Here is a 26,678-nt window from a genome sequence, read left to right on the forward strand (position 1 = left end):
GAGCCTGTTTGCTTTTTTAGGTTTACCAACAACGTGAACCGCCCAAGAATGAATACACAGTCAATCTCAGTGCTTTCCCAAGAGCTGCTTGGCTAGACAGAACCCATAGGTCGTGCTAATGTCAACGGAGAATGAGCTTGCATTAAGCTTGCTGAGCTGTAAGCAAATCATCAAAGCTAAAGTCCACCAGCTTCTTATGTTCAAGTTCAGCTTTTAGGTACCAAAGCTGATCCGTAGCTTTCTGGAAATACCGGAAGAAAGCGAATCATGCCTCACACGTCAGGTAATTCATTTTATATTTTATCTGTTATTTTTCTATAATTTTATGTTAACTGTATTTAATTACACTAATGAGGGGCATTAACATGCATTCCAAAATAAACTGTATTCGTCCTTAGCCTCTAAAGCACTGCAGAAAAGAAGGTTCTTCAAAGGAAAATCCAATTAAATATTTGAGGTCACAAATTATGTTCCTAATAATAGACCATATGATGTAATGTAAATGTAAACAGAATTTAATAAATGTATGCAGGCCCGGACTGGGACAAAAAATAGGCCCGGGCATTTAAGCCTGAGCAGCCCATTTGTATTTATTTATTTATTTATTGTTAAAGCCCACCCTTCATGTACCATCTTTGCATTTACTCACTCATTCACACAAATCATTAACACATTCATTAATGCAGTCTCACAAATCATTCAAGCAATTCATCCACACATGAATTCATTAATTGTCATACGCATTCACACAATTCATCCACACATTTATTTATTCATTCATTCTCATACGCATTCACACTACCCCCTCTCCCCATCTTATCTGGCCCTTCTCACTATGTTCCCCCTTTTCACTATGTACCCCCTCTCACCATTTCTCACTATCTAACCCCCTCTACCCCTTCTCACTGCACCCCCCTCCCTCACCCTACTTACCTTGTTTCCGGAGCAAGCAGCAACTGCGACCGGGCCCGCGGCAGGGCCGGATTGACTGGGCCTATGTGGCCTCTATGGCCGCATTAACGCAGGGCCCTTTAAGCCCACTGCGACCAGGTCCGCCACTCTAAGGGGCCGGGAAGCCCCCCACCAGGGCCGGCCTTAGGGGTCTGCGGCCGCACAGGGCTTAAATTAAAACATCGGGGGTTTTTTAACTTTATTTAACAAAAACTTTATTTAACATGGAGGATGCTAAATAAAGTAAAAAAAACAACAAAAAACTCCCGATGTTTTAATTTAAACCCTCTGCGGCCGCACACCCGTAAGGCCGGCCCTGGTGGGGGCTTACCGGCCCCTTAGAGTGGCGGACCCGGTCGCAGTTGCGGCGGGCTTAAGGGGCAGGTGCCCCTTATGCCCTGCGTTAATGCGGCCGTAGAGGCCACATAGGCCCAGTCAGTCCGGTCCTGACTGGGCCTATTTTAAGGTAGGGGCCTGGAGCTGCAGCTCCATCAGCCCCTAAATCAATCCGGCCCTGCCACGGCCCGGCCCACCGGGCAAATGCCCGGTGTGCCCGATGGCCAGTCCGGGCCTGAATGTATGCATTTCCACTTCTGTTAACAGTATGTCAATGTTTTTGTCCGCTCCCTCATTATTAAAGGGGTTGAGTACCAGTTTCTGCTGAAGAAAAGGAAATTTCGTGTCTCTATAAACAATATTCAAGTTTCCTTTTGTTTAGATTTCTCTTGTGGGTATTTCCCTTAATTAGACATAAGCGCGTATCTGTTCATCTGACCTCAAGCTCTCTTCTGCGATTAATGGAAAAGGATACAGGTTTCTATGTTGGCTCCAACAATGTAGCCGGTCACATCAAAGTTGATCCGAATAAATTTACCCTAAACATTAAAAAAAAGGACAATTAGAAAATTAGGAGTGAGATTAATGCTATTGTGTCCTGAAGATTTAACGGCAATGTAAAGTGAACAAAACCATAAAAAATACAATACCGGTAGGGATGCCAGGATCCTGCTAGAGAAGGACTAAGGTTTAAATATTTTTTTTATTTCTTTTACTGCTACTTGTAGTTTTACTTAAATAATAACAACTTTAGCCCCTGTCATTTGCTTCCATATAGATATGTTTGGCCGATCACATCGCCTGCTTACCTGTAAGCACACACAGTATACTCCAGTGCGCGAGGGTTTCAGGGGGTCTAATGAGACCCCCAGGAGCATGGGAAGAGTCAATGGAAGCGCTTTCCTGCCAATGAGTGGCAGGGAATTAAATACTGGAGGCGGCAGTGGATCTGCAGCATCTCCTAAAGGCAAGAGGACTTTTCAGCTGAAGAATGCATCTTAAAGTACTTTAAGGTGCATTCTATGTTGGTGGGGCTGCAGAAGGCACTGGAGTATCTTTTTAATTTATCTCCGACTGATCTAGGTGTATAAATTTTTTAAAATAAACAGCATCTAAACAAAAATGTCAGCTTTACAAAAATATCTACCGATAACACGTGAACTATATACAGTGTGAACGTTAGGTGCATGCTTCAAGATATCTTCATCTCAAACCCGTCGGTCATGTTTTGTCTGTTGGCCACACTCTGCTAAACTTTATTTTGCATATAGAAGACATTTGTGTTACTTACAAATCTTGAGGAGTTGTCATTCTTCACAGTTTTGGCGTTACCGAAAGCTTCAAGGATTGGGTTGGCCTGAAGTAGCTGTTTTTCCAGCTCTCCCTGGAATTCATATCAACCATTGTTAACAAGTGTAAAAAAAAACTATAAAAAAGTGGGAAAGGTTGGGGATATACTATATGCATCGACATGGGATCCAAGTGTTATACATATATATTTATATATAGCAGTGGAACAAAGTCTCAATAAACTATGTAACAGACCCAATTTACTATCATCATGTTGTATCATTTCTCAGAAGGTTGGGGCACAAAACCGAATCAAATGTTTAATATTCTAGGCATATAGGATCCGCTTAGCTAATAAGCCGATGACCCGTAAAGAGCAATAGGCCATGTTATTGGAAGGTCTAAGCGACAGAGCCACGAAGCAGCTTGTCTTCTGCGCTTAGTCTTTTATTGCCATAAGAGTTAGCAACACATTGTTTGAATGCATCGCTGTCCTCTTTGGTTCTAAAAGGGTAAGTAGCGTTAAAGGCAGCAATATCTAGTCCTCAAATAAAATAAATCAATGTCCTTGAACGATTTCATTGATTTTGCATGCAAAAGATATACAGAGTGCTATTATTGACAATAGCTATGCAGTAATACGCAGTAATACGCAGTCATATGCAGTATGCCAGGCAGCTATTGGGAGCTGATATTTCCCTGCAGAATGGCAGACATTGTAAAGTTCCATAGCAATGGAGTCAATTTCAGGACTCATTCTGCGCTGCAGCAACTATAAAATGCAGTGGGTGCTTTATGTACAAACCACAGCTCAATTATTAATGTCTTTCTCTATGTAGAAATCAGGGGAGGGCTGGCAAGGTGCTTTACTGTTATTATTAATTATTGATTTATATAGCGCCATCATATGCAGTAGCGCCGTACACTAGGAGCCATGAATAAGATCTACAATTTCTTATTTCTGTATGGAATTTGCACCTTGCGGTTTTTTGGCTCAGCCTTTGTATCCTCAACACAGCAACGAGGGGGACCCCAACATTTTGTGTCTTCAAAGTTATGTTCAAACAAACAAGTATTATAGCAAGCAGCAAAAAGCATGCACTCATGCAAGGTAAGTCGGAAATACCACTTCTTAACATGCATTTTAGAATAACTAGTGCCAAACGCCATTACTACGTCACAAGTCCTATACGTTTCAACCTCGGATGCCCGTTATTCCGTAGAAGGTTTTGTATTACAAATTCAGGCGGATCATTTTAGGATGATGAGAAGTTCAAAAAGTTCGAATAAGTTATATATGGTTTGACATTAGATCTGTGGTTCTCGTCCATTATTTAAACCGAACCAAGCCTGGGTGAGTTTTAAAGGCTGATCCATAAATTAAGGACTCAATAGCAAGAACAGTGCGGGGCAGCCAGCCACTCATTGTTATTAACGACGGCAAATAATATTTCGTTTTATAGATTGATACAATTTACCTGGCGTGCGCTCACAAATTTAAATTATATTAAACAAGTTATGTTTTATAATAATAGTGGATGAGAACCAAATCTCTAGATTTGTCAAAAAAGAAAAAAAACAAACCCAAAATGTAAGTTCCACACCAATCAGTTGAATATGTGTTAAAAACAAATACTATTGTTGCATTTTGTGATAGAATATTATATTTCATTTTTTAAACACCACCACCACTGATTATATTGAGTATGTGCAACAATAGCATGCAGGATTCCACTCAAGTGCATCACACACACACTTCACATCTACTTTACTCACGTATGCAAAAGACGGGCCTTGCTGTAGTTGAATAACGCGGTAAAACAAATGTCAGAATTATCCTTGCATTAAAATACATTTTGACCCTATTGTTTTATAGAACTATAACAAAAATGACGCTTGGAAGGAAAACAAAACACAATAAGAGGCAATCACTTGATGATAACAAACTTATATGATGTCATAATGATGTCATATTGACCCCTGCCAACTATACAGGGTGTTTTAAGCATTGAAATCTAGAACAAGTGACTCAAACTAAAAGAATATTTTATATACCATACTACGCTACTTACACGTACATTTTACCTGATATTTTACCAGAAAGGATACATTGAGATTTCTCTCTCGGCTTGGCAATCCTCTGAAAGCATCATTTAAGTGATATTTATATTCTAGCCACTAACAGAAGAAGGTCATTCTTAACAAGGCGCTAAAATGGCAACCAGGTTACAAATAATATAATGATATCCCTGCTTGAATATCGGTAGGCATTATCCTTTTGGTTTTCTTACTGTGCTCAAGCAGAGATGGTATACTGCTTTGCCCACCCTAGAGGGGACAGTAAAGGTGCAGTACCGCTGGCTTTTTAGAGATATATTAGGTTTGCGGGGACTCAAAAAAGGGGTTCCAACGTAAGGCAATAAATGTTAAATGGAAGCACGTTAAAGTTATTTTTATCGTAGTCTATACTGTTCCATAAACATGGTCAACATGTCGGTAAATTGGCAGGAGAAGAAACAGCTGGTGCTGTGGTAACAATCCCCCGAGAGTAACCAGGTAAGAGGTACGGGTATAATTTTAGACTTAGGGAACCCTGCTTACCGTTATGGTGGTGTCTTTCTTCCCTTTGTGAGAGGAAGCCACTACAGCCAGGTACTGAATAACCTTCTTGGTATTTTCTGTTTTACCTGCCCCGGATTCACCTCTGGAAAAAAAACAAAAACATAACAATTGAACTCATTAGACAACCATTAATACTTTGTTGCTATAACTTTAAACAAACAAACATGGGTCCGGTACTATACCAAATGGATATCCAGGCGAGAAACCCTACTGGGAACCCTTTCTCGGTGTAACCGCCCTCTGTTAATCCTGATACGGATAACACGAGCGACATTGGGCTTAATTCAATGCTATAGATAAGTCTATCGCATGTAACGCATGCAATAACGATCCTCATACAGAAACAAATACATTTAAATTCATTAATTGATACAATGTGTATCACTGTTGGTCATCTCACCTTCTGCCGCTTCATTCTATGGGTAGATTGCCATCCAATAAATTGTGATGGGTTTACTCCCTGCGCTGAATCCAACTCATTATTTATAATCGAGCGGGAGAGTAATTTGCGAAGCCAGTATGATGCCACCTTGTTTGATCTGTCTACTTGGTTTGAGATCATAGAAGACCTATGGACATGAGCTAATTTACTCTAAAACAAAGGGAAGACAGTTCGGCAAGAATGTCATTGTCTTGATTGCCAGTAATGGCGCCTAAAATGCTTGTCTAATGAGCGCTGATGTCTCTTCTCCATTTCAAAGATTGATAGGTTTTTTATTAAAAGAAAACAGAATTGTTCTGTGTACCCTGGGCAGTGTGTCTTGATCCGGTAACTTGTATTGTGCTCCTTAAAGTGATGACTACACCGGTTTACTTATTATAACTATTAGCAAAATTCTTTATTTAGCGGCCTTGGGTTCCCCAATAGGCAGGTTATTTAAGAAAATGTTATAATTTAATAGGAATCAATAAACCTTTGTGATTGAATTTAGTTTTTTCTTGCCAAGATAAATTAGTTTTTTGTTATAACTATCCTGTTCTACCAGAAAAGGGCTTGTAAAAAGGGGCCTCAGTTAAACTGACCGGCTGCTCTGATGTAGAGTTTTTGGGCCATTACCTGAAGCCACCAGGGCGTCTAGTGTTTGGAGGAAGAATTGCATTTCCCTTTTTAAATTTACAAATCAATTTATTGCTCTTTTACTTGACTTTTAGGGCTGTCGGACATAGCGGGACACTCATACTGCACAAACGTTCTGAGCACCTAGAAAAGAGACATCTCAGAAGAAGGACAGAAGGAGTCTGGCCCCAATAAGGGACTGTCCCTCCCAAAAAGAGGACAACAGGGAGGTACGTCTACATAACCACACATATAATGTGTTTCATTTGATTAATGTCTATTCGTATGAAAAAGAACCATGGTTGATTTAATCCTGTTGAGTGTTGAATGAACATAAGAAGAAGATCAACATGTCGTATAAACAGTTTTAATTCTGAAGCTACATAGTGTGGCCTCTGTTTATATAAGCTCCCATACTGTTTATTTAGGGATAATTGATGTCGCTGGTTCTGGATTAATAAATAGTCTGTGGTCTGGCTTGTTGCGGCTACTTTCATATGTTTAGGAACATTGTTATCAGCGCACGTTCTTTAATGATATGCATGTTGCAAACATCTAACATTATCATGAAATGTTAGAATATGAATAAGGAGGTTCAGCTATGGTCTCGGTTACTTAAACAGTACTTACAGAGACAGCAAAGCATATAAAGAATATCCTTTCTGCTACCAGAGTTGCAAGAATATGCTCTATATTGTGCAAAAGAATACTGATTTCTCTTCTATTTGTACTATACTTATGCATCATCAACATGCGTTGCTCTATGCCAATTGTCATAATCATTCATTTGTACATGCTAACACTGGTCAATATCACAAACATATGCTTTTATTCTTTTGATTTATGAGATGCTGCCCATTTGTTAGTATATCTGCTTATGAAACATATATAGGTTTTTTTCTTTTTGTGTTCTGCGCCCTGTTTAGATGACCCTTATGGAGCCCCTTTAAAAATTTCCTTGATTGTCCTACATTTAATTTTGGGTTGACTAACAAGCTCAGGTTGGAATGCTTTGATCATCTTCTACAGATTAATAAACCCTTATTAACTTAACCCCTCCCCCCCAAAACACATGAAATAAGCAGGTTTGTAACCATTCTAGACATAAAAATCAGGCTTTTGTGTTGAATGTCGATGTTTAAGGAATCCTTGCTTGTATATCACTGTCTTTCCATTTATATGGTCCTGGAATTTGCAGATAAAAATAAAAATCTTGTGGGAAACATGCCAAAGTTTCCAGTAGAACCAGACATTTTATTACAGCTTTTCCAATACATATATATCTTGGAGCAAAGCATTTTAACTCTCCTTTGTGAACATTGAGCTGTTTTACTAGTTAAAGGTTAGCCTGTGGTCATAGTGACTTGAATTGTACTTCCTTTCTCCCAGGAAAGAAGTACGGTTTCTCAGCATTTTTGGAAATCCCTTGGCGTTTGACCATATATGGTATCATTTGATTCTAATTGTGCTACTATGCTGCAAGGCATTCAATACTATCCTCTTCCTTGCACCGTATGACAGCTCCTGAACATTCCCACTGCTATTTACATTCCGAGAGCATTTCTTTATTCAATGTTGTAAAAGTGGTAGGGTATAATTTCACCAGCCACAACATGCATCAAGACGAATATAAGGCGTGTGCCTATAGGTAGCTGAGAAACATGGATACAGCTGGAGAACAACTTGTAGGCTAACCCTGTTGGACTGGAACCCCTATGATCTTCGCCTGGCTAAAATTGATGCAACTTTTTGCCAATAAAGTAATTATACTTATATATTTTATTGTCTATGTTTAATAGTTTGGTTTGTACTATACATACTATACATTTACCAAGAGGTAGAATTTCCAACGGTGGAGAGCAGTGATGGACATAGATGGGCAACAGTGTCCATGACAAGGCTAAGAACATAAACTGGTGCATACAAAGATTATTGCTATTTACCCCAGAGAGAAGAAGCTGAGAGAATAGGGGATGGTATAACATGCTAGAGAAAGGAGTTAAAAAATGAGTAGGGCATATAGGGGAAATCAGCGCGGCTACCCAATACACCTCCCTCATTGAGACTTAAACCCTTTGGCCCGTCTTAAGTAGGGGATCAGAATGTTTGCTGGGTAGAAACTCATGACAGCATTCTGCAGCACTAAAGGTCACAATAATGTCTACAGAAAGAGCGGAAACTCGGTATAGACCTGGAATTGTGTGAATTAAATACATTTCTCTTTTGAACTATTATTCTTTAGGTTTTGTAAAGTAGTACAAACACAATTGTATTTCCAAAGTCTTTATAGAGTTGAAGAAGGCCGTAACTTCCACGGGACAAGAGGGTCCAATGCCCCACGTGCCGCACCGAGGAGGGCATGCTTGAGCTATCTGGCAATGCCTTTGTGTGTCTTTCAGACCCATCCTAGCAAACAATAGCCCTAGATATAGCTTTGGTACTGAAATTAATACGATTTACTCATTTTCTGTTGGACAAAATCAGTACTGATGTGTGTTTTTAAAGGGTCGGTCTTAGATCTATTCTTTATAGGTTTTATCTTGTTTGATATTATCCATCTGCCTACTAGCGGATAAGTGCTTCCATTCTCCAGTTCTGTCCACACGAAAATGATCCGTTTTATAATGTTCCATGAGTACTTTTTTGGTATCAAGAACATTTAGCTGATCGTCAACAGAGCAATGATACTCATGCAGAAAGAATGTTATCTCCGAGGATGTCTACATTTATAGTATAGCATAATGAGGTCAAACATCACTGTGGTCAAATGTGACAATGTAGGAGATCTTTTCCAAAGCAAACATATGAAAACATTTATTTCAGTAATTCAGGATTATAATCTAATATATTCCAGCTAGTGTGGGTAATTTGGGGGCTTTAAATGATTTTCACCTATGAGCAACATTTAGCTCAACTCTTTGCAATCGCCGCTTAGCTGGACAAAGTAACATTGACACAAACAATATACTCACGTGCACAGAATGGACTGATCTTCCCGATCTGCAAGGAAAGGAAAAAGAAAGTTAAGTGACTTAATATCCTAATAAAAATATGGACTACGTCCAGTGGATAAAAATAATGTGCATTTAAGAACATCATTCTTAATGTTCTAGCAGATGCTTGGAACAAAGCCTGCCAGGGCTTCGGTATATCATCCACTACGTAATTATACCGATATTCACGATATTCCAAGGTATTATTTTCTTTACGCAGAAGCACCTAAGGAATTGGACACTTTTCATAGAAGGTCCACTGGGAAATGCCTGACCACACGGAACCATAAGATACCATCAGTAATATTTATATGCACAGCGCTTGTCAAGCTGTGAGAACATTATAAAGAAGAGAAGGAGGTTCCATAGGGTACCAGACAATCAATAATTATATATATATGAAACCAGAATTACACTCTTACTTTAGTAACTGTACATGAGCCAGTAGTGTTTCTTGCAAGACACAATACAACAAATGACTTGCACTAGCAGATTATATTTATAATGATATATACAAACTAGTTTTAATTAAAACAATAATACCGGGGGTGGCTCTGACATTTGTTTCGTAGATGTTACTTCCCATTTGCCTCTGTTGTCTCTCCAAGTATTGAGGCTGGAGGCCAGCAGACCATATATGTGCATTACGTGTTGGTGTAACATGGCATTCTGCCCTTGTTCTTTGCAAGAAAGTTGTCATGAGAATTTTAAAGAAATGTAAATATTTAACATTAAAATGGGCCTTTATTTCGTTGGAAATCGGGGGGTGGAGGGGCTCTCTTTTTTTACTCTGGAAAGGCAGCAATTGGTAGCGGTTTGAAGTGTTGCAAGTGTGTGCAGGTTAAGATACGCCATACTTTTTATTCCTAATAAGTAGCAAATATGTATTGGAATAATATTAAAAAGAAGAAATGTACAGAATCCCTGCAAACAAGCTCCTAATTGGAGTTAGAAAATATTATGTTTCATATAGTTGATATAATATCTTTGTTTTTTAGTTCTGCATACTTCATATTAATATGGATTATAAACTCCGGCGAGCTCTAATGGGTAATGAAGACACTGAAAAAATGCTGCAGTGTGTTCTCTTTTTACAAGCAACTTTAGGTTTCCAGTTCCCAACAGAACAGCTATTTCTGCCTGATCGCAAACATAATCTGATGGTTTATCATGAGGATGCAGACCCTTAGCAGCTTCACCATAAAAGGCAGCAACTGGGACCAATCTCTGTGCAAAGTATTTCCATGTTCCGCTATCTAGATCAGGGGTTGGCACTGGGCAACCTTCAGCCCCAATCTGTTGGCTGATTACAATTCCCAGCACCGCCATCCAGCTACATGAGCTGGCTGAAAGTAGGTGTGATGGACAGGGGAGGTATGATGAGAGTGAGAGTGCTGGTGGCCAGCAGGGGCAGTGGCAGTCCAGAACCTGCATCGGGTGGCCACATACAATAAAGGTTGAACCAGGCTTCATTAATGTAAGGGGGGGCTCCTGGGATGCCAGCACACCCGCCTCCCTCACATCTCCCCTCTCCATCGCAGTGGGGTATTTATTTAACCTGATCATGGAGAGCCACATGGATATGATAATCCAGGATAGCACGTTCCCTATTTAGGTATGATATGTATAATATATGTGTGGCCTTCTGCTCAGTTTTGTTATAATAACTTTCTTTTTTTAAGGTACCTTAATTTTTAAAAATAGTTTTTATTGCATTTAATGACACATTAAAGACCCCAAACCTCCCTTTATTTTCCAAAAACACTATGCTTAACAGGCTTGTGTGCCAATGGACAGGGCACCATTGGGTTCATTGCCACCCTTGGCCCCTACCAGGCTGGTATACGTAAACGAGAAGAGCTCAGTAAAAATCAATATCAATATAAATAATGAAAACACTAGAATATTTTTTAACAATAAGCTTCACCGTAGCGTTTCCCTGTTGGCGCTATCGAGCAAACCCACAGGAACTGTCATAATTAGGAGACTGTTATCTGATCACGCTGCGGGAGCCTTTTATATTCTTGTGGTATTAGATTCTAAAAAGACCTTTAGGCCACATATGTCACGTTTAATATTTATTTAATCGAGGAGGAGTTGTAGCACTGGAAAAGCAAGAGACTTTAAGAACGTTAATTTGATTGGATAGCTTGTAGCACAACTATCAAGATGTCTTAAACTTCCTTACTATTCATGGATGCACAAGGGGGGTGACCTGGACATAGGGGTCAGCGTCAGAACTGAGTTGGGGTGGGTAGGGCATTCCAGAGCTCTCTATCTTCTGAGGGAGTGGCGTGAGGGGCGTGGCTAGCTGTGCACAAGGGCGGAGCTAACTGAGAGAGTCTTACATGGGCTGGGAAAGGGGAGGAGTCGGCCAGGGGATGGGCGTGGCTCCACTGCCCCGCAGAAAGAGGAACGTGACCAAGAGACTCGGGGAAGCAGCACTTCACCTGGAAACTCCAGGTCAAACCAGTAGATTTCCTAGAGATGTCTATTAGTGACCAGAACCAGGGCCTGGATAGTGATCAAACCAAGAGGCCCCCCCTGCCCAGAGAGCAAAGCAGTTATCGTCTGCATTCTCCATTTCCTTTCATGTTTGCAAAACCCCCCTGAGCTGAATCCACAGGAAGTGCTCTTAAAAGCCACATTTTCCCACCAACATAATTCCACATACCCACGTTTTGTTTGTTTCTTTTGTTTTTTTAACTACATACATTTTTTTTTGCTACAAAATACAAGCAAATCATCATTTAATTACAGATTCAAATGTCAAAACACGTTAACGACAATAACGTTTCTGACATAATTGTTCTGTTTTTATAACCATGCGCCTCTAAGGACTGCGGGGGCTTTGGAAAATATTTAGTGTGTGGGAGTCATTTGGGAAGAATCTTCTATACAACAGGAAACGTAAACAGGGATCAACGTTCTACTTGTTAATTGTTCCCTGAAGTAAGAACCATTACATATGTTACTTAAACCATCTAAGCCATGGCTGATAGCGTAAACTATTTGTATTTGTTTAAAGGTACGCAAGGAGGATTCGGAGAAAACCAAGTGGATATTAAAGCAAAGCCCTAATGACTATTCCTAATATACATGTTCTGTCTGTATAAGTGAAATAGTTACAGTATGTAATCTAAACTGACCTTCCAAACCACTTCTTTTTTTCATCAAATATTTATTTTTACGATTACGGTAAACATTTACCAGATAATTATCTGTTAGTGTTAAAGATGCCAAAACCCTAAATTGTGATACTAGCGGATATATCTTTCTGTGTTCATTTTCAATGGATTATAATATATTAATTGCTATATTTGACATGTGCTGTAGGATATTTCCTCCCGCGGTATAAACTATAACACAGCCCAGGCATTGAAATGCTGGCAGCCTTATCTCTTCTTCGCACATGTCAAGCAGCAAAGTGGTTTGTTAAGAGGAAGGCAAGTGACTTTTCAGCAGTTCGTTAACTCTACGGATCATCTAACAAATTGGCCATTGAGTGCACAAAAAGTAAGGACCAACGCCGCTATTATATCAAATGCATTGTCTATCTTTCTTTTGAAAGCTAGAAAGCTAGAAATGAGCCATATATGTATAATAGCTAACATAGCTCCAATCTAATTTTCCTCCAAGAATGTCATATTCCATATTATTTGGGGTTAGTAAGGTTTCCAGTGCCTGTATAGTGTATATAAAAAAAAGGCAAAAACTAAATAAAAACACATTTTATCACATGTGCAGTTAATTTTGTGCATGGGACTGGGTTTCCTTATAGGCAAAGTAGTTACATAGTTACATAGGCTGAAAAAAGACATGCGTCCATCAAGTTCAGCCTTTCCTATATCTGTTAATTTGTTGCTGTTGATCCAAAAGAAGGCAAAAAAACCCTCTGGTTTCGCTCTTTCCAATTTTGCACTAACCAGGGAAAAAAAATTCCTTCTTGACCCCAAAATGGCAGTCAGATTTCTCCTTGGATCAATAAGCTGTTTCCCCATAATTACAGATTATATCCCTGAATATTATGTTTCTCCAGGTATCCATCCAGTTGCAGTTTAAATGTCTGTAGAGACTCCGATAAAACTACCTCTGCAGGCAGAGAATTCCACATCCTTATTGTCCTTACTGTAAAAAACCCTTTCCTCTGCCTTAGACTAAATCTCCTTTCTTCCAGTCTGAACGCGTGATCACGTGTCCAATGCATAGTCCTGTTTATGAACAGATTTCCACACAATGGTTTGTATTGGCCCCGAATATATTTATATAATGTTATCATATCCCCTCTGAGGCGAAGTTTTTCTAAACTAAACAGATTTAAATTAGTTAACCTTTCTTCATAACTATAGTGCTCCATTCCTTTTATTAATTTTGTAGCCCGCCTCTGCACCCTTTCTAGTGCTATGATATCCTTCTTTAGAATAGGTGCCCAAAATTGCACAGCATATTCAAGGTGCGGCCTTACCATTGATTTATACAGAGGGAACATTATATCTTTATCCCGCAACTTGATGCCCCTTTTTATACACGACAATACCTTACTGGCCTTAGCAACCGCAGACTGACATTGCACATTGTTGCCTAGCTTGTACTTAAAGTCAAGATAGGACTCACGTCTTACTCTGGATGATAAAGGCCAGTAACCCGACGCATTTTAAATATGAAAGCTGTACGTTTGGACTTAACTAAACTTGTTTCCATGGGTGCGGATCCCACTAGCTAGACTATCAGAGGTTTTCTGTTCTTGGTGTAAAAAACCAACCGTTTAAGAAAACAAATGTCAAGAAAGGGCTCTTATCCAGGCACCAGGTGGGCTGATGGTCCATAGTGTGCATACTATCAGGACCTTCAATTACGCACAGCCGCATGTAATGTAATATGTATCCTAGCCTAGGTCAAGGGGGCCAGTAGTCCCCTTGGCTGTGCAACTGTGCCTTTAAGAGCACCAGTATACGATGTCACATCCCGACGAGCCGTGTCTTGAGGGCATATAGGGGTTACATATATAGCGCTGCCCTGGGCAACACAAAAACCAAACACATCCTCAGCTACGTCTGTCGAATGTCCATGTCTGGAATACCCTTTACTTTAAAAGAGACATTTTTCTTTATACTTCATATCGCTAATAGGGACTAAAGTTATTTATAAAACATTCTTTTTAAACACCCAAAAGCTCAATTTTGATTGGAAAGAAATCCCTGACATTTGAACATCTGGTCTCTTCTGGAAGACATTTCATTAACTACACCATAATAAAGCTACAAAAGCCTTCATCTTGCTACCATCCTGCCAAATAAATAGTTTACTTATGTTTAGAGTCTGGTCCCCTCCAAAAAAGGCAACATTGATTGGAAATCATTTCACGGCTTGTTTTCTTGGCCATTGAGTCTCATGTTAGGGAGACGGTAATGTCACTCTTTAGATTTTTATGTGGCTTCACGCTGGGAAAACAGCTAGACTTCCAGCATGGATTCCTTACCATGTCCCCTTTGGCAGAAAAACATATGGAAATATTTATACTTTAAAGGGCCAGCAACATTCCGGTATGCACTAACTTTCGCAATGAGCAAAAAAAACCCTAAAACCGTCAAATTACCTTGAATGATGTACTATGGAACTTTCTATATTCCATAAGATATCTCCATGATTAATTGATCATATACGATAAAAGCTATTGGTTTACTTTGTTATTACTTTTATATTATTTTATGAATACATTCTTGAAATAATGTGAGTTTTCATGTTTTCTATTTACCCTGATTTTTTTATATTATAAAGGTATTGCTGTTTATTTATTCAATGAGAAAACGGAAAGGGTCACTTTTGAAGAGGACAACAACACTAAATGTACAATGTTATCATCAAAGGCACAGATACAAAGAATAGCTCACCTTGTAACATACTCCTGTATGCCGTATCTGCTATGGCATAGATATGGGGGGGCATCTCATGCCTTTTTTTGCCTTTGTACATATCGATAATCTTCTCTGAATAAATTGGAAGGAACTTGTATGGATTGACCACAACACAGAAAAGCCCAGAATATGTCTATAAAAGAAAAGGAAAAAACAACCTTTAGTATAATCTTATCATCTATTTATATTATATATATATTTTATACATTTATTACATTGTAATGTATGTATTACATTAGGTGTTTTCAAATGTTTGTAGAATATTTTGCTGCTAGGGATGAGGTAGATCCACATTATTTCATTTAAATACAAAAAAACCTATTTCTCGTACCTAAGCCTCCCCGGCTGCTGGGATATATTACGTTTTGTCTCCACCCCCCCCAAAAAAAAGAAAATATCACCGGGAGATCTCAAACAATCGAGATTTAAAAATCTACTTTATTAGAACATATTATATAGGAATAGAAAAGAAGGTCCAGAGTTCAAAATGCAAATATTTTTCTTGATAAGTCCATACATTTGTTACCATTTGAAAAGAGAATTCTGTTTGGAATTCCTGTTTTTGGCACCTGGGAGTTGCTTTCGCATAGGGGTACAAAGATCTCGATTTACTTGGCCTTATAAGGAAAACAAAGAACTTGTTAAAAGCGATGGTATGTATGGTTTGCTTGGTATTCAGAAGCAGACAGAACATAGCTGGTTTATGTCTGAGGAACGTAGAGGACAAAAGACTTGACGTGTTACTGAGGTGATCATTATCACTCCCGGTCTTTTGGATAATAGTCATGGATCAGATTTATTAACTGGTAGGGTACTATGTAACCAAACACCAAGTAACCTAAAGGCCAGTTGTCAAAACTGACAGAAGATGTGAGTAACCATGTGAAGCGGAACACGTGTGCCTACAATTTAGTTATGATCACAATGTGTGAAGGCCTTGCGCCGTTGGCACGCGAACATAGATGCTGCGGTGCTCCTAAACCTATGTTCCTAATTCTTCGAAGTACCTAACACCAAAATACCATAAGGTACTAGCATATCTATGACCTGTCATTTCTTGTCGACTTCAACAACAGATCTATATCTATGTTGGACAACTAAAGATGTCATCTACACCCAATTAAGCCCTTCTACCAAATAAATTAGGTAGAGATGGAGACTGCATAAAGGTGACAACGGTTTGAGTGGGTTTGTAAAGCCCTTTTGTCTTGATGGTTGTATTTTATGGCTAATATACCCTATGTAACATGGAAGTTATTTATATGCTTTTAGCTCAAGTACTAACTTCTGATCCACTTCTACTAACTTCTGTTCTCTTAGCCATCACTTAGCAAGGTATCTCTGATAAGGAAACCTTGGGGACTAGAATTAAATGGTACCAGTAGAAAAGGATACTGGTGATAATTACCTGCAGAAAAAACAATTACTGCGACCCTTGTTTTGAAACCAGTATACGGACACTTCGTAACATCTGTCTGGGAAAAAACTTACAGTATCAAGAACATGTTGCATGGGAGTCTACTCAGAAAAAAGCCTTCATGTTGGAAATTTAGATTCATTATGATAACACTTGGATAAAAGTCGGTCAATTATGACATTGAGTATTGGCTAAGAGATGCTGTGTTATCTTCCACTATGGCCAGCAAGTGGTTGACATACAAGAAATGGTAGCCCAATAAAGAGAGAAAGGAAGCCTATGTGGTTCCAAAATGCTGGACATTAGAATAGTCTTTAGAATATGTCTTTACAAAGACGTATGTATAGTTTCACTTTATGGACACGGATGGCTCAGTTCTCTCCTCTATCTTAATATGGCTTTCCTCTACTTTATACATTATTTTCTTATATATATTTTATATATATAATATATATTATATTATTATTTTTAATCAAAATATTATATTACATAAAATATTATTTAATGTAAGACAGAGTTAAATTAAATAATATGTGGCCAGGACAGTTTTTAGGACAGGCTTAATTGTGGGAAGATTTTTTTTTTTGGACCCGTTCTTCCCAGTCAGGGCACAAGATCATGGCAGACAATCTGTTGGGCATGTCAGCATTTGCAGGCATAACTTCAGATCAGGAAATTCACATAAGAAAACACAGATAAATGTTATTGCCCCTGCGGGAAAAGTGGAATTCTGTAAAGACTGTTATAATTCTGGGACATCTTCCCAAAACACAGGACAAGCAATGTACTGCCTCTGGTTCAGAATCCCTTTAATCCTGCCCGATACTACAATGATGTTCATTGTTTGTTCTCAGTCATCAGAATACGAAACATTACGGTATTCCAATTTCTACCTTTTTCTGCCAAACTGTATCATAACTGTCTGCAGCTAAAGTACGCTTAAGGATTATTGATGATGTTTCAATTCAATTTGTTTTTCTGGAGTAGATTTTATTGATAATACAATAATATTTCATCAAAATACATAGTAGAACTACGCTTACACCTATATTTTCTACACCAAGACGGTAACTACCATCAATAATATGTACGCCATGGAGGAAAGAAGAGAAATGTGGGATGTGATAGATGCGTTTAATAAAGTACAGGAGGGAAGTTTATTTGAAAGGAGCAAAAATATTAGAACAAGAGACCATAATATAAAACAAGAGGGTCAGGGGCTTAGGTGTAATGTAAGAAAGATTCACTTTACTGAAAGGGAGGTAGTTAAGTGGAAGAGCATCCCAGCAGAAGTGGTGGAGGGTGAACAATACATTTGTTTTTCATTTTGTTTTTGTTTTTTTTATTTATTTAATGTATGCCCTGTAGACAGGCAAACTATATTAAAAGCTGTGATCGTGTTTTACACTTTAATTTAATTGGCAGTTATCTTTCCTACATATTATTTATTATTATTTTTCTTATTACATACAGAACCATTTGCATCTGAGAACCACCCTTCCCCCACCTTAATGAAAAGTGATTTTTGTTATAAATTCTCCAAAAAATGGTCATGGGAAAACATGCCCATTTTTCCTGATAAACGATATAAAGATTCTGGGGCAAAATTTGAAAAGTATCACGTTGATACTATGAGATTAGTCTGCAAAACTTGATGCATGAAATAACACTGGCATTAGCAACCTCCTTGCCAGGTCTAACACCTAAAGCTCCCTTAACCCTTTCACGTGCATTTTATATCATTAGGAGTTGTTGAAATACCAAAAATATTGTATAAGCCTAGACAACCTATTATATAACGGAAGCATTAATGTCGAGTAATTGCCTACAGTCATTCCTGGGAACTCTCTGGGTTTTTGTTCCAATTCCAGGGTCTCAGGGTATATATATATTAAGTTAATATATTTCAAGCGTCTTTTAGCTGCAATAAGTGTAAAAACTGCTGGAGATTTTTCACCTTTTTAGTATTTTTAATTCTAATAGTGATAATTGCCAGAATACCTTGCATTTGCATTCTTATATAGGGAGCATATACCGTAATATTTGTACATAGGCACACTTAAACTGTTTTATTTGTTTACTTTTTTGCATTTAATGTTTATACAACTTTTCTAATGTGGTGCAAAACAAAACTTAAAGGGATTTACAAGAGGGAAGTTTACATTAAATAAGGAGAAATGTGAGAACAAGAGGTCGTAAACTAGAGCGTTATGGGCTTAGATATAATGTAAAGTTTACGTTACTGAGAGGGTGGTAGAGAAATGGAACAGCCTTCCATCAGCAGTGGTAGAGGCTAATACAGCGAGGGAAGTGAAACATGCAGGGGATGGGCATAAAGCTGCCCTGAGTTTTAGGTGACACCAAGGACTGATTATGGTCTGAGCCTTTAGAGCGTGAAACACTGGCAGACTAGATGGGCCGAATGGTTCTGTGTTTCTATATGGCCTACCATGATGCCAACACTCTGTGCTGCAGCTGCCCTGAATGTTCTAACATGAAACGATGATGTGTGATGAGGTGTATTGTGCGACTTACATAAATAAGACCAGAGAAGTATCTCTCCCTCAGGTTGTGCAGCACGGAGGCTTCGTTGAGACAGGTGAGTTCCGCCATGTCCTCCACTTTGGAGAATTTTGGGGGGTTCATCTTTTGGACATCATCCTTGCTCATTGTTATTTTCTTCCCGTTTTCTGCCAGCTCAATCACCACCTCATCCCCCTTTTCTTCTTTAATGCTGGCTGCTTCAAATCCATGTTTCTCAGAGGGGACCCAGACCAATTTCTTGGCTGTCCAGTCGGCTTGAGCTGCCGGGCTGTTGATGAAGTCTTTGTCCACGAAAAGGAATTTTTCATCTTCACTCATTGGTTTTTGCGACATTTTGACTGTCACCTGTTTAAAAAAAAAAAAGGGCAGAAAGTGAATTCATGATTTTTTTTTCTCGTGGTACGATTATAAGAGACAGCATAATCCAGTTTGCTTAAGAACTCAGTTGTTTTTAAATGTACTACTACTCCCATTAGTCTCATCCAGAAAGCAGCTGTGTGTTGCCTAACTTTGATGTAGATCAAATATTCAACAATAAATTGACTATGATGGCAAATGAATAAAATTAAAGCTCAAAGCTGGATCACGGCCATCGCCTTCTATTACTTTCCTGTCCTGTCAAGAATTAAGGGTCTTTTGTGAGCACAAGCCAATTAAGCCATTTCAGACGTGAACAGATACGCTATTCAAGAAGGCGCTTTTATAGATCAAAGGAAACAAACATACCTGAGATGTGCCATCGATGGTACCCCAGCTGCTGGCTGGCTCAGTGTCATATGAGTTATAGTACACAGCAGCTGGAGTACCCAAAGTGGCCTGTCCTAAAGTACTTACAATATTTATACGGAGTCCGTCTTTAGGCGCACAGCCTAAGTGTTCCCTTTCTGGCAAGATAATCCCTAAACTTTATTTATTATACTCCATAGATAGTCCTCCCCAGTTTGTGATATCTTGGAGGCAGCATTAGACAAATCAATCAAAGGGCTGCCATTGGTTACATCTGATGCATGTTTAAGAACGTTCTACCCTTCGTTTACCGTTTACAATACGGTATTTAAACTGTAACCGTATTCCGCATTATCCTAACATATGTCGCCCACACTTCCTCGCTGTTTTAAGTACCATGTGTGAACCTCTCAGTGTTGCTTAACTGATAATAAATATTTTACGTCTTCACTGTTCTAGACCAATACGGCCAAAACAAACCATAAACTTAGAGGTTTTAGTTAAAAAATGTAAAGTAAACATATTCTCATTTTAAAGCTGACTATATACATTAGTGCTCTGCGGTCCTTAATTGTCACATTAACCAAGGAAATGCATTGTATGCAAAGTTTAGGAACTCAAAGACAAAGCTACTCCAAGTTAAGTCCAGGAAAACCCATCAGATCCTGAAAGTAATTAATCAATCTCAAGACTAGGGACCAGACTCAAAGGAAAGATCTGCTTAAGGATAAGACAGGAAAAGTACGAGCAAAGATCAAAGTAATGCATGGGGGTCACACCAATAATGGTGACAGATCTGCCCTGTTATCCTGAGAAGCAAAGTGCTTCGGGACCTGAAACAATTCACGTAATCTCTCCAGACACTTATCAAATTTTAAGTATTTCTAGATCTGCAATGTATGATAAAAAATGAACAGAACTCTAAGGATCCTGTCTACAGGGCAAACGGGGCAGTTTCCCAAGCCCCAAATCCGTCCAAAATCCATATAATCCACTCAATTTACATCCGAGCTTTTTAGAAGAAGGGGACAAAACGGAACAATCCAATGTTTTTCCACAAAAATAAATCAAACTGTTAAGAAATTCACAAATAAATGGAAATGTATTTGATTGTTATCAGATAACCCAAGTCTAACCTATCAATAATATCAAGATGTGCAAATCTGCTTCAGGAGAGAAGAGCCAAGGAAAACCACTACATGTTTGCATGGATCTAAACAGTTTATTTTGAGGTATGTAACAAATTTAATTTATTTACTTAACGCATTTCATACGTGGTTCCGAAAACCAAGAAATTCTATTGAATCTCCTACAGATCGTGTCATCGTGTCTCCTAATTGCGGACCTTGCCAGGGTTGTTCTGGACAACAGTAAACAGTTTACAAATACTGTTTTCTATCAGAAAGAAGCTCAAATCTCTACAGATGTTGTGCTAAAGAAGCAAATGGATAAGCCAAGCAAAATGCCAAAACAAAAACTGCTACAGAGAATATATTGGAATTCAGAGTTCAAAGAAGCTGCGAGCAATGGTCCTCTCCGCTGGAATTCAGCCCACACGACCATATAAGGACATGTTCTTCCCAAGTCTCGATAACCGGTTCATAACAAATACCTTTTAGGGAATTATAGAATATCAAAAGCAAGCGTACAATAAAACACCATACTACGCAGAAGATTCAAGGCAAGCTTGCGGGGTCCAATAGTCATCAACATATACAAAGCCCATAGGCCCCCAACAGAAAACGGTTGTTGAGGTACATCAGCATCTGTCGGTCCAGAAACTAGCTATGAATAATGGGAGCAGCAGTTCAGCAACATCTAAGGAGAAACTAGTTGGCTACCCTAGCACAGGGGGCATAGACAGGAAACCCCCTGGAGATCCAGCTGTCCTAATCTCATCATCCCTAACTAGCCAAAAGCTTGTTCAAGCATACTGGGAGTCATACATAGTCAATGCCTTTTCCTAATTGTGGCTCAGGAAGTTGACTCCGGTGTGATGAAGTTTAGGAATGAATGTTCTACTGCGATATGCACTTCAAAAGGAGCTTCTTGATCTAGATAAATGTGTCTGTAATGTGCACATCTGGAATCCAAGCGCTATAGATAATATCAGCTTCACAATTCAACAATGATAATTCCTTCAGCATGCCGGTGAGCATAGTGATAATCAACAGATATATGAAAATAACTACTCTCTGGCATCTAGTTACTTGTATGTGTGTCTTGTATCTCTGTGATATATATATATATATATATATATATATATATATATATATACTTGTTTAAAAGTTGGGGGTCACTTAGAAATGTCCTTATTTTTTTAAATAAAAGCAGATTTCGTCCATTAAAATAATATGAAATTAATTAGGAATACAGTGTAAGTGTTGTTAATTTTGCAAATGACTATTATTATTTTGAATCTTCATAGGCGTACAGAGGCCACTTATCACTCCCATCACTCCTGTGTTCCAATGGCACGTTGTGTTCGCTAATCCAAGTTTAAAAGGCAAATTTATCATTAGAAAACCCTTTTGCAACTTTGTTACAGCTAGAAAATTGTTTAGGTGCAATTATCTTTTTTTTTTTTTAAGTTGTATAAGTAATGTTAAAATAAGCATACAGTACACATAATTATTCTCATTATATACATATGGTAAAGCAGGATTTTGAAAAACATTTATATCCTAAAGGGCTTGCAATCAGTGTTCTACCAAAACACATACGATTAATATCCGTAAAAAAAATTCTCCAAAAATATTGCACAATAACAGCTGAATGTCACAATATATATATATATCGTATACATGAAAGATAACATTATTACCATTTATGTTTACTAATTATTAATTACTTTAAGTGCTGTTAATACCAAACCATTGAAGATAGCTAAGACTACATAGTATGCATTCAGTTATTAATACGTTACAACAGATCAGCTTGTTTCTTGAGAAACTGGTATCCAAGTCCAATTAAGTATATCCAGCAAGTACTTACAGATGTCCAATTACTAAAGCAAAGGATGAAGTGAAGGAGTCAGAGTCTGGAACCTGTACAGCTCACTGCTGGGACAGTCCAAATTCCCCCTGAGTATGCACTCCCTCTATATAGACTGAGATACTCCACAGTGGGAGGGATGTCAAGGAAGAACAGGGAGGGTGGAGCTGCCAGGCATCCTCTAGGAAACCCTCCAACTAATGCTGTTTGTGCCCCCCCCTATGGTATATAGAATAATATAGTATATTAACCCTTAGGCTACCAAAAAAGCCTGCAAGGTCACGGGGGACAATGTCTTGCAGCATGAAACAGTCAGATCAGTTCAACACAAGAAAAGGACACTCACAATTAACAGACATAAGATAAAATTAACCTTTTAATTGCCGGCTACCATTTTTTACATCCGTGGCCACAATACTCGGAGAGTTAAATGTTGCTTTTATTTAATATGTAATAATATATAATGTATATGTTTATAGCCCTGTAGCCACTAGAATGCTTTTTTCTTCTTCTAGTTAATGACAGATGAGTTTTTTTTAAGTTCAGTTTTAATAATGAGGTTTAAAGAGGTTTATTATTATTCTGTACGTGGAGCTTGCGGGGCTAAGGAACACAAAACGACACAAATCCACGCGTTAAAGGAGCACTCTGTATAATGCACACGAGAGCCGTAAGGACATTATTTCACATCTGGAATGGTGCTTGGTGACATCCTACTCCCTAGTGGGAAATGGATGCTTCCCAGCTTTTGAAATGGTACTTGCGTAGCCCGGGGCTTCCCATGCCTGCTCCTGAGAAACGAGAATAAAGATATGACTCGATGTGCCCATATAAGGAAGCGGCCCTCTCCTGTACTCTGTATTGCTATGTTAGGGGCAGACTGTTCTCAGGGCTGAACTTGGAAAAAAGCTGAAGCCAATTTATATTGTAAAGGGAGGCAATGGCATGGGGTGCGGGACACGTTTGCTACATGAACTGTTTAAAGCTGACTTTGTTTCGGAACCACAACTCTCATCATCCTCAGTAATCCCCGGAGAAGCTGGAGGAATGTAGCACACTTTAGCCTGCTTAATATACAACAGGCATAGGAGGTTAAATCACAATGCAGTCTATGGACCCTGGTAAAGTGGATAATAGGCCACAGAGTGGAAAGGTGCAGGTATAGAGCTTTCATTTGGTATCCTAGGAGAGTCCTAGGAGAGTCCCTTTAATGAACCCTTTACTGGTTAGGGTCTAGCTATGTAACTGAGTGGCAATCAGCGCCAGACCGTAGGATCATGAGAATTTGCCCAATCACCCTAAGACTCGGCAATACCAACTGCAAACCTACCAAATGTCCCATTTTTTGTCGGACAGTCCCCATGTCTCACGCTTGCAAGCAGCGGGGATCATCGGCCCCTTGGGGAGATCCTCTGATCTTCCCAATTGTTCCATAGACCTGTAAGATCAGTGGAGGCCTGTGCTGTTGCAGCCAATGGGAGAGCACTCGGAAGCATCCAATCAGATCATTCATTTGACAAAGGTGTATTTGCTTTCTGAGCAGACAGGTGTCTATGCTAAGTAGGGCATTGTGGTTTTTCTCAGGCACGCGCTTTGCAGCTAAACCATCACTTATGTTTCTGGTGAGCTGTATTATCTTCTGTATCTTGGCTCCGCAGGCTGGTTTGGGAACAACGTGATGATATTTGTGCACAAAGGCATGATCATGAGATCCTCCATCATTAGAGGGCCGCGGCACGTAATTAAGGTCCTTGGCAGGGATATTCATTTCTAAATTCTCAATAATCTTATAAGATGCCAAACTTTTATCGGCACACAATCACAAAAAAGCAAAACTAAAATTTAGATTCTGTTTGTAAATATTGCTTAGCATAGTAATTCACTTTATATTACACTCCTTATTATATGCTACCTGAATGTAATCTTGCAGCTTTTACACAAAGGTAAATGAGTTCATAGCTGATGGAATTTGTAAAGATGTCATTCAATAAATTAAAATTTTATTAAATATTCATTTACTGGATTTACTTAAATGTATTCCATGGGATGGCACGGGGCGATATACGGTATTTAGGTTTTCATAATAATGACTTTTAAACACAAAATAACTTTTTGTTCCTGGAACATAAATAACTATGTTTTTTATTATTATTGATTACCTTAACTTTTTTTTAAAATAATTTTATATTTAAAAAAATATATATAATCCCCACAGGCGCATTCAGAGTTTCACAGGGCACCTAAGCCCCTAATGCTACTTGATTTTCACTTAATGATTAGTGAAGCAAACTCATCATGCTTCACTGATCAATACAAGAAGAAAAGCATGATTGTTAATTTAAAGGTGATGTTCCACCTTCTGATTCATTTTTGTATCTAAATAAAGCATTACAAAAATAACTTACAGTCCTGAGGAATACTAAACCGAATTCGAGAAATTATTATTTAATCATATACATATATATATATATATATTTAAATTTTTTTGATAATTTTTCAAGAATAAAAAGAGTAGGCACTGATAAATTGTTGCCTTGTAGGCACTGATAAATTAAACCTTTAGCCTTTAAAATGACAAATCTACTAAGGTTTAATTGCTCATCGTACTGCAGTGCAATGAATGTTTACTCTAAGTGGAACAGCATGTTTAATAGAATCTGCACATTCAGCAAAAAAAAAAAAATAGCTTCATCAAAAGTGTTTATTTGATCGCATAAATATATTTATCACATATTGGCCTTTCATGAACTCAAGCAAGTTAGTTTCCTTTTCCTGCAAAAAAAATAATAATTAATAAAAATAACAATAATATATATATATATATATATATATACCGTATTTGCTCGATTATAAGACGAGGTTTTTTTCAGAGCAAATGCTCTGAAAAATACCCCTCGTCTTCTAATCGGGGTCGTCTTCTAATCAGACCTCAAATAGAGTCTGATTAGGAGACTAAGATCCAGATCCCCCGCACCGCTGCAGGGGACCTGGATCCTCCTGTCCCCCCCCCCCCACACACACTTACCGGTGCTTCCTGCTGTATTGCCGGGGCAGCGGGTTGACGTCTACGCGATCCGCGTAGACAACGTCCGCTGCAGCCGGAAGGAGGTGTGGCTAGCAGCGGGGGTTGTCTGCGTCCGTTGCGTAGACCTTCCCCGACTGTCAGAGATCTCTGATCTCTGACAGCCGGGGAAAGTATACGCGACGGACGCATACAAACCCCCGCTGCCAACTCCACCTCCTTCCGGCTGCAGCAGAAGGCGACGTCAACCCGCTGCCCCGGCTGGAAGCACCGGTAAGAGAGGGCTGAGAGGGGAGAGAGGGGAGAGAGGAGAGAGGAGAGGGGAGGGGGGGGGAGAGAGTGTGTGTGTGTGTGTTAAATGGGGGCATAGGGCATTTCTGGAGTGGCGTTAAGGGGGCATTTAATAGAGCACTCTGCCTCCTGAAATGCCTTATACCTCCCTATATGCCACTCTGCCCCATAATATGCCTTTTAACCCCCTAAATGCCAGAGTGGCATATAGGGGTATAAGGCATTTCTGGAGGCAGAGTGCTCTATACAATGCCTTTTAACTCCCTTAATGCCACTCTGCCTCCTGAAATGCCTTATACCTCCCTATATGCCACTCTGCCCCATAATATGCATTTTAACCCCCTAAATGCCAGAATGGGATATAGGGGTATAAGGCATTTCTGGAGGCAGAGTGGCATATAGGGGGTCAAAAGGCATACCATGGGGCACAGTGGCATATAGAGGGTTAAAAGGCATATCATGGGCCACAGTGCCATATTGGTGTGGCAAGCCTGGGGGCAGATGTGCGTAACTGGGGGAC

General features: G+C 39.0%; 1 protein-coding gene across 3 annotated transcripts in view; it reads right to left on the minus strand.

The window, feature by feature from the left end:
* Positions 1-19,458, minus strand: part of LOC149278309 (myosin-11-like) — a 39,118-nt gene extending 19,660 nt beyond the window's left edge. The window contains exons 1-7 of one of the 3 annotated variants that reach the window (XM_089502120.1): positions 19,117-19,458; positions 15,141-15,297; positions 9,229-9,256; positions 5,179-5,281; positions 4,354-4,374; positions 2,579-2,671; positions 1,763-1,826 (exon numbers count right to left, since the gene is read on the minus strand). In XM_089502120.1, coding sequence (XP_089358246.1) covers positions 1,763-1,826; positions 2,579-2,671; positions 4,354-4,374; positions 5,179-5,281; positions 9,229-9,256; positions 15,141-15,297; positions 19,117-19,458 — 808 coding nt within the window. Of the gene's footprint in view, positions 1-1,762; positions 1,827-2,578; positions 2,672-4,353; positions 4,375-5,160; positions 5,282-9,228; positions 9,257-15,140; positions 15,298-19,116 lie in introns of all 3 variants that reach the window. The other 2 variants (XM_089502122.1, XM_089502121.1) reach the window with 2 other exon arrangements.
* Between the last annotated feature and the right edge of the window lie 7,220 nt (positions 19,459-26,678).

The sequence above is a fragment of the Sceloporus occidentalis genome, unplaced genomic scaffold (genome assembly GCF_023333645.1).
Source record: "Sceloporus occidentalis isolate IW3139 unplaced genomic scaffold, rSceOcc1.0.p SCAF_195, whole genome shotgun sequence".
NCBI lineage: Eukaryota > Metazoa > Chordata > Lepidosauria > Squamata > Phrynosomatidae > Sceloporus > Sceloporus occidentalis.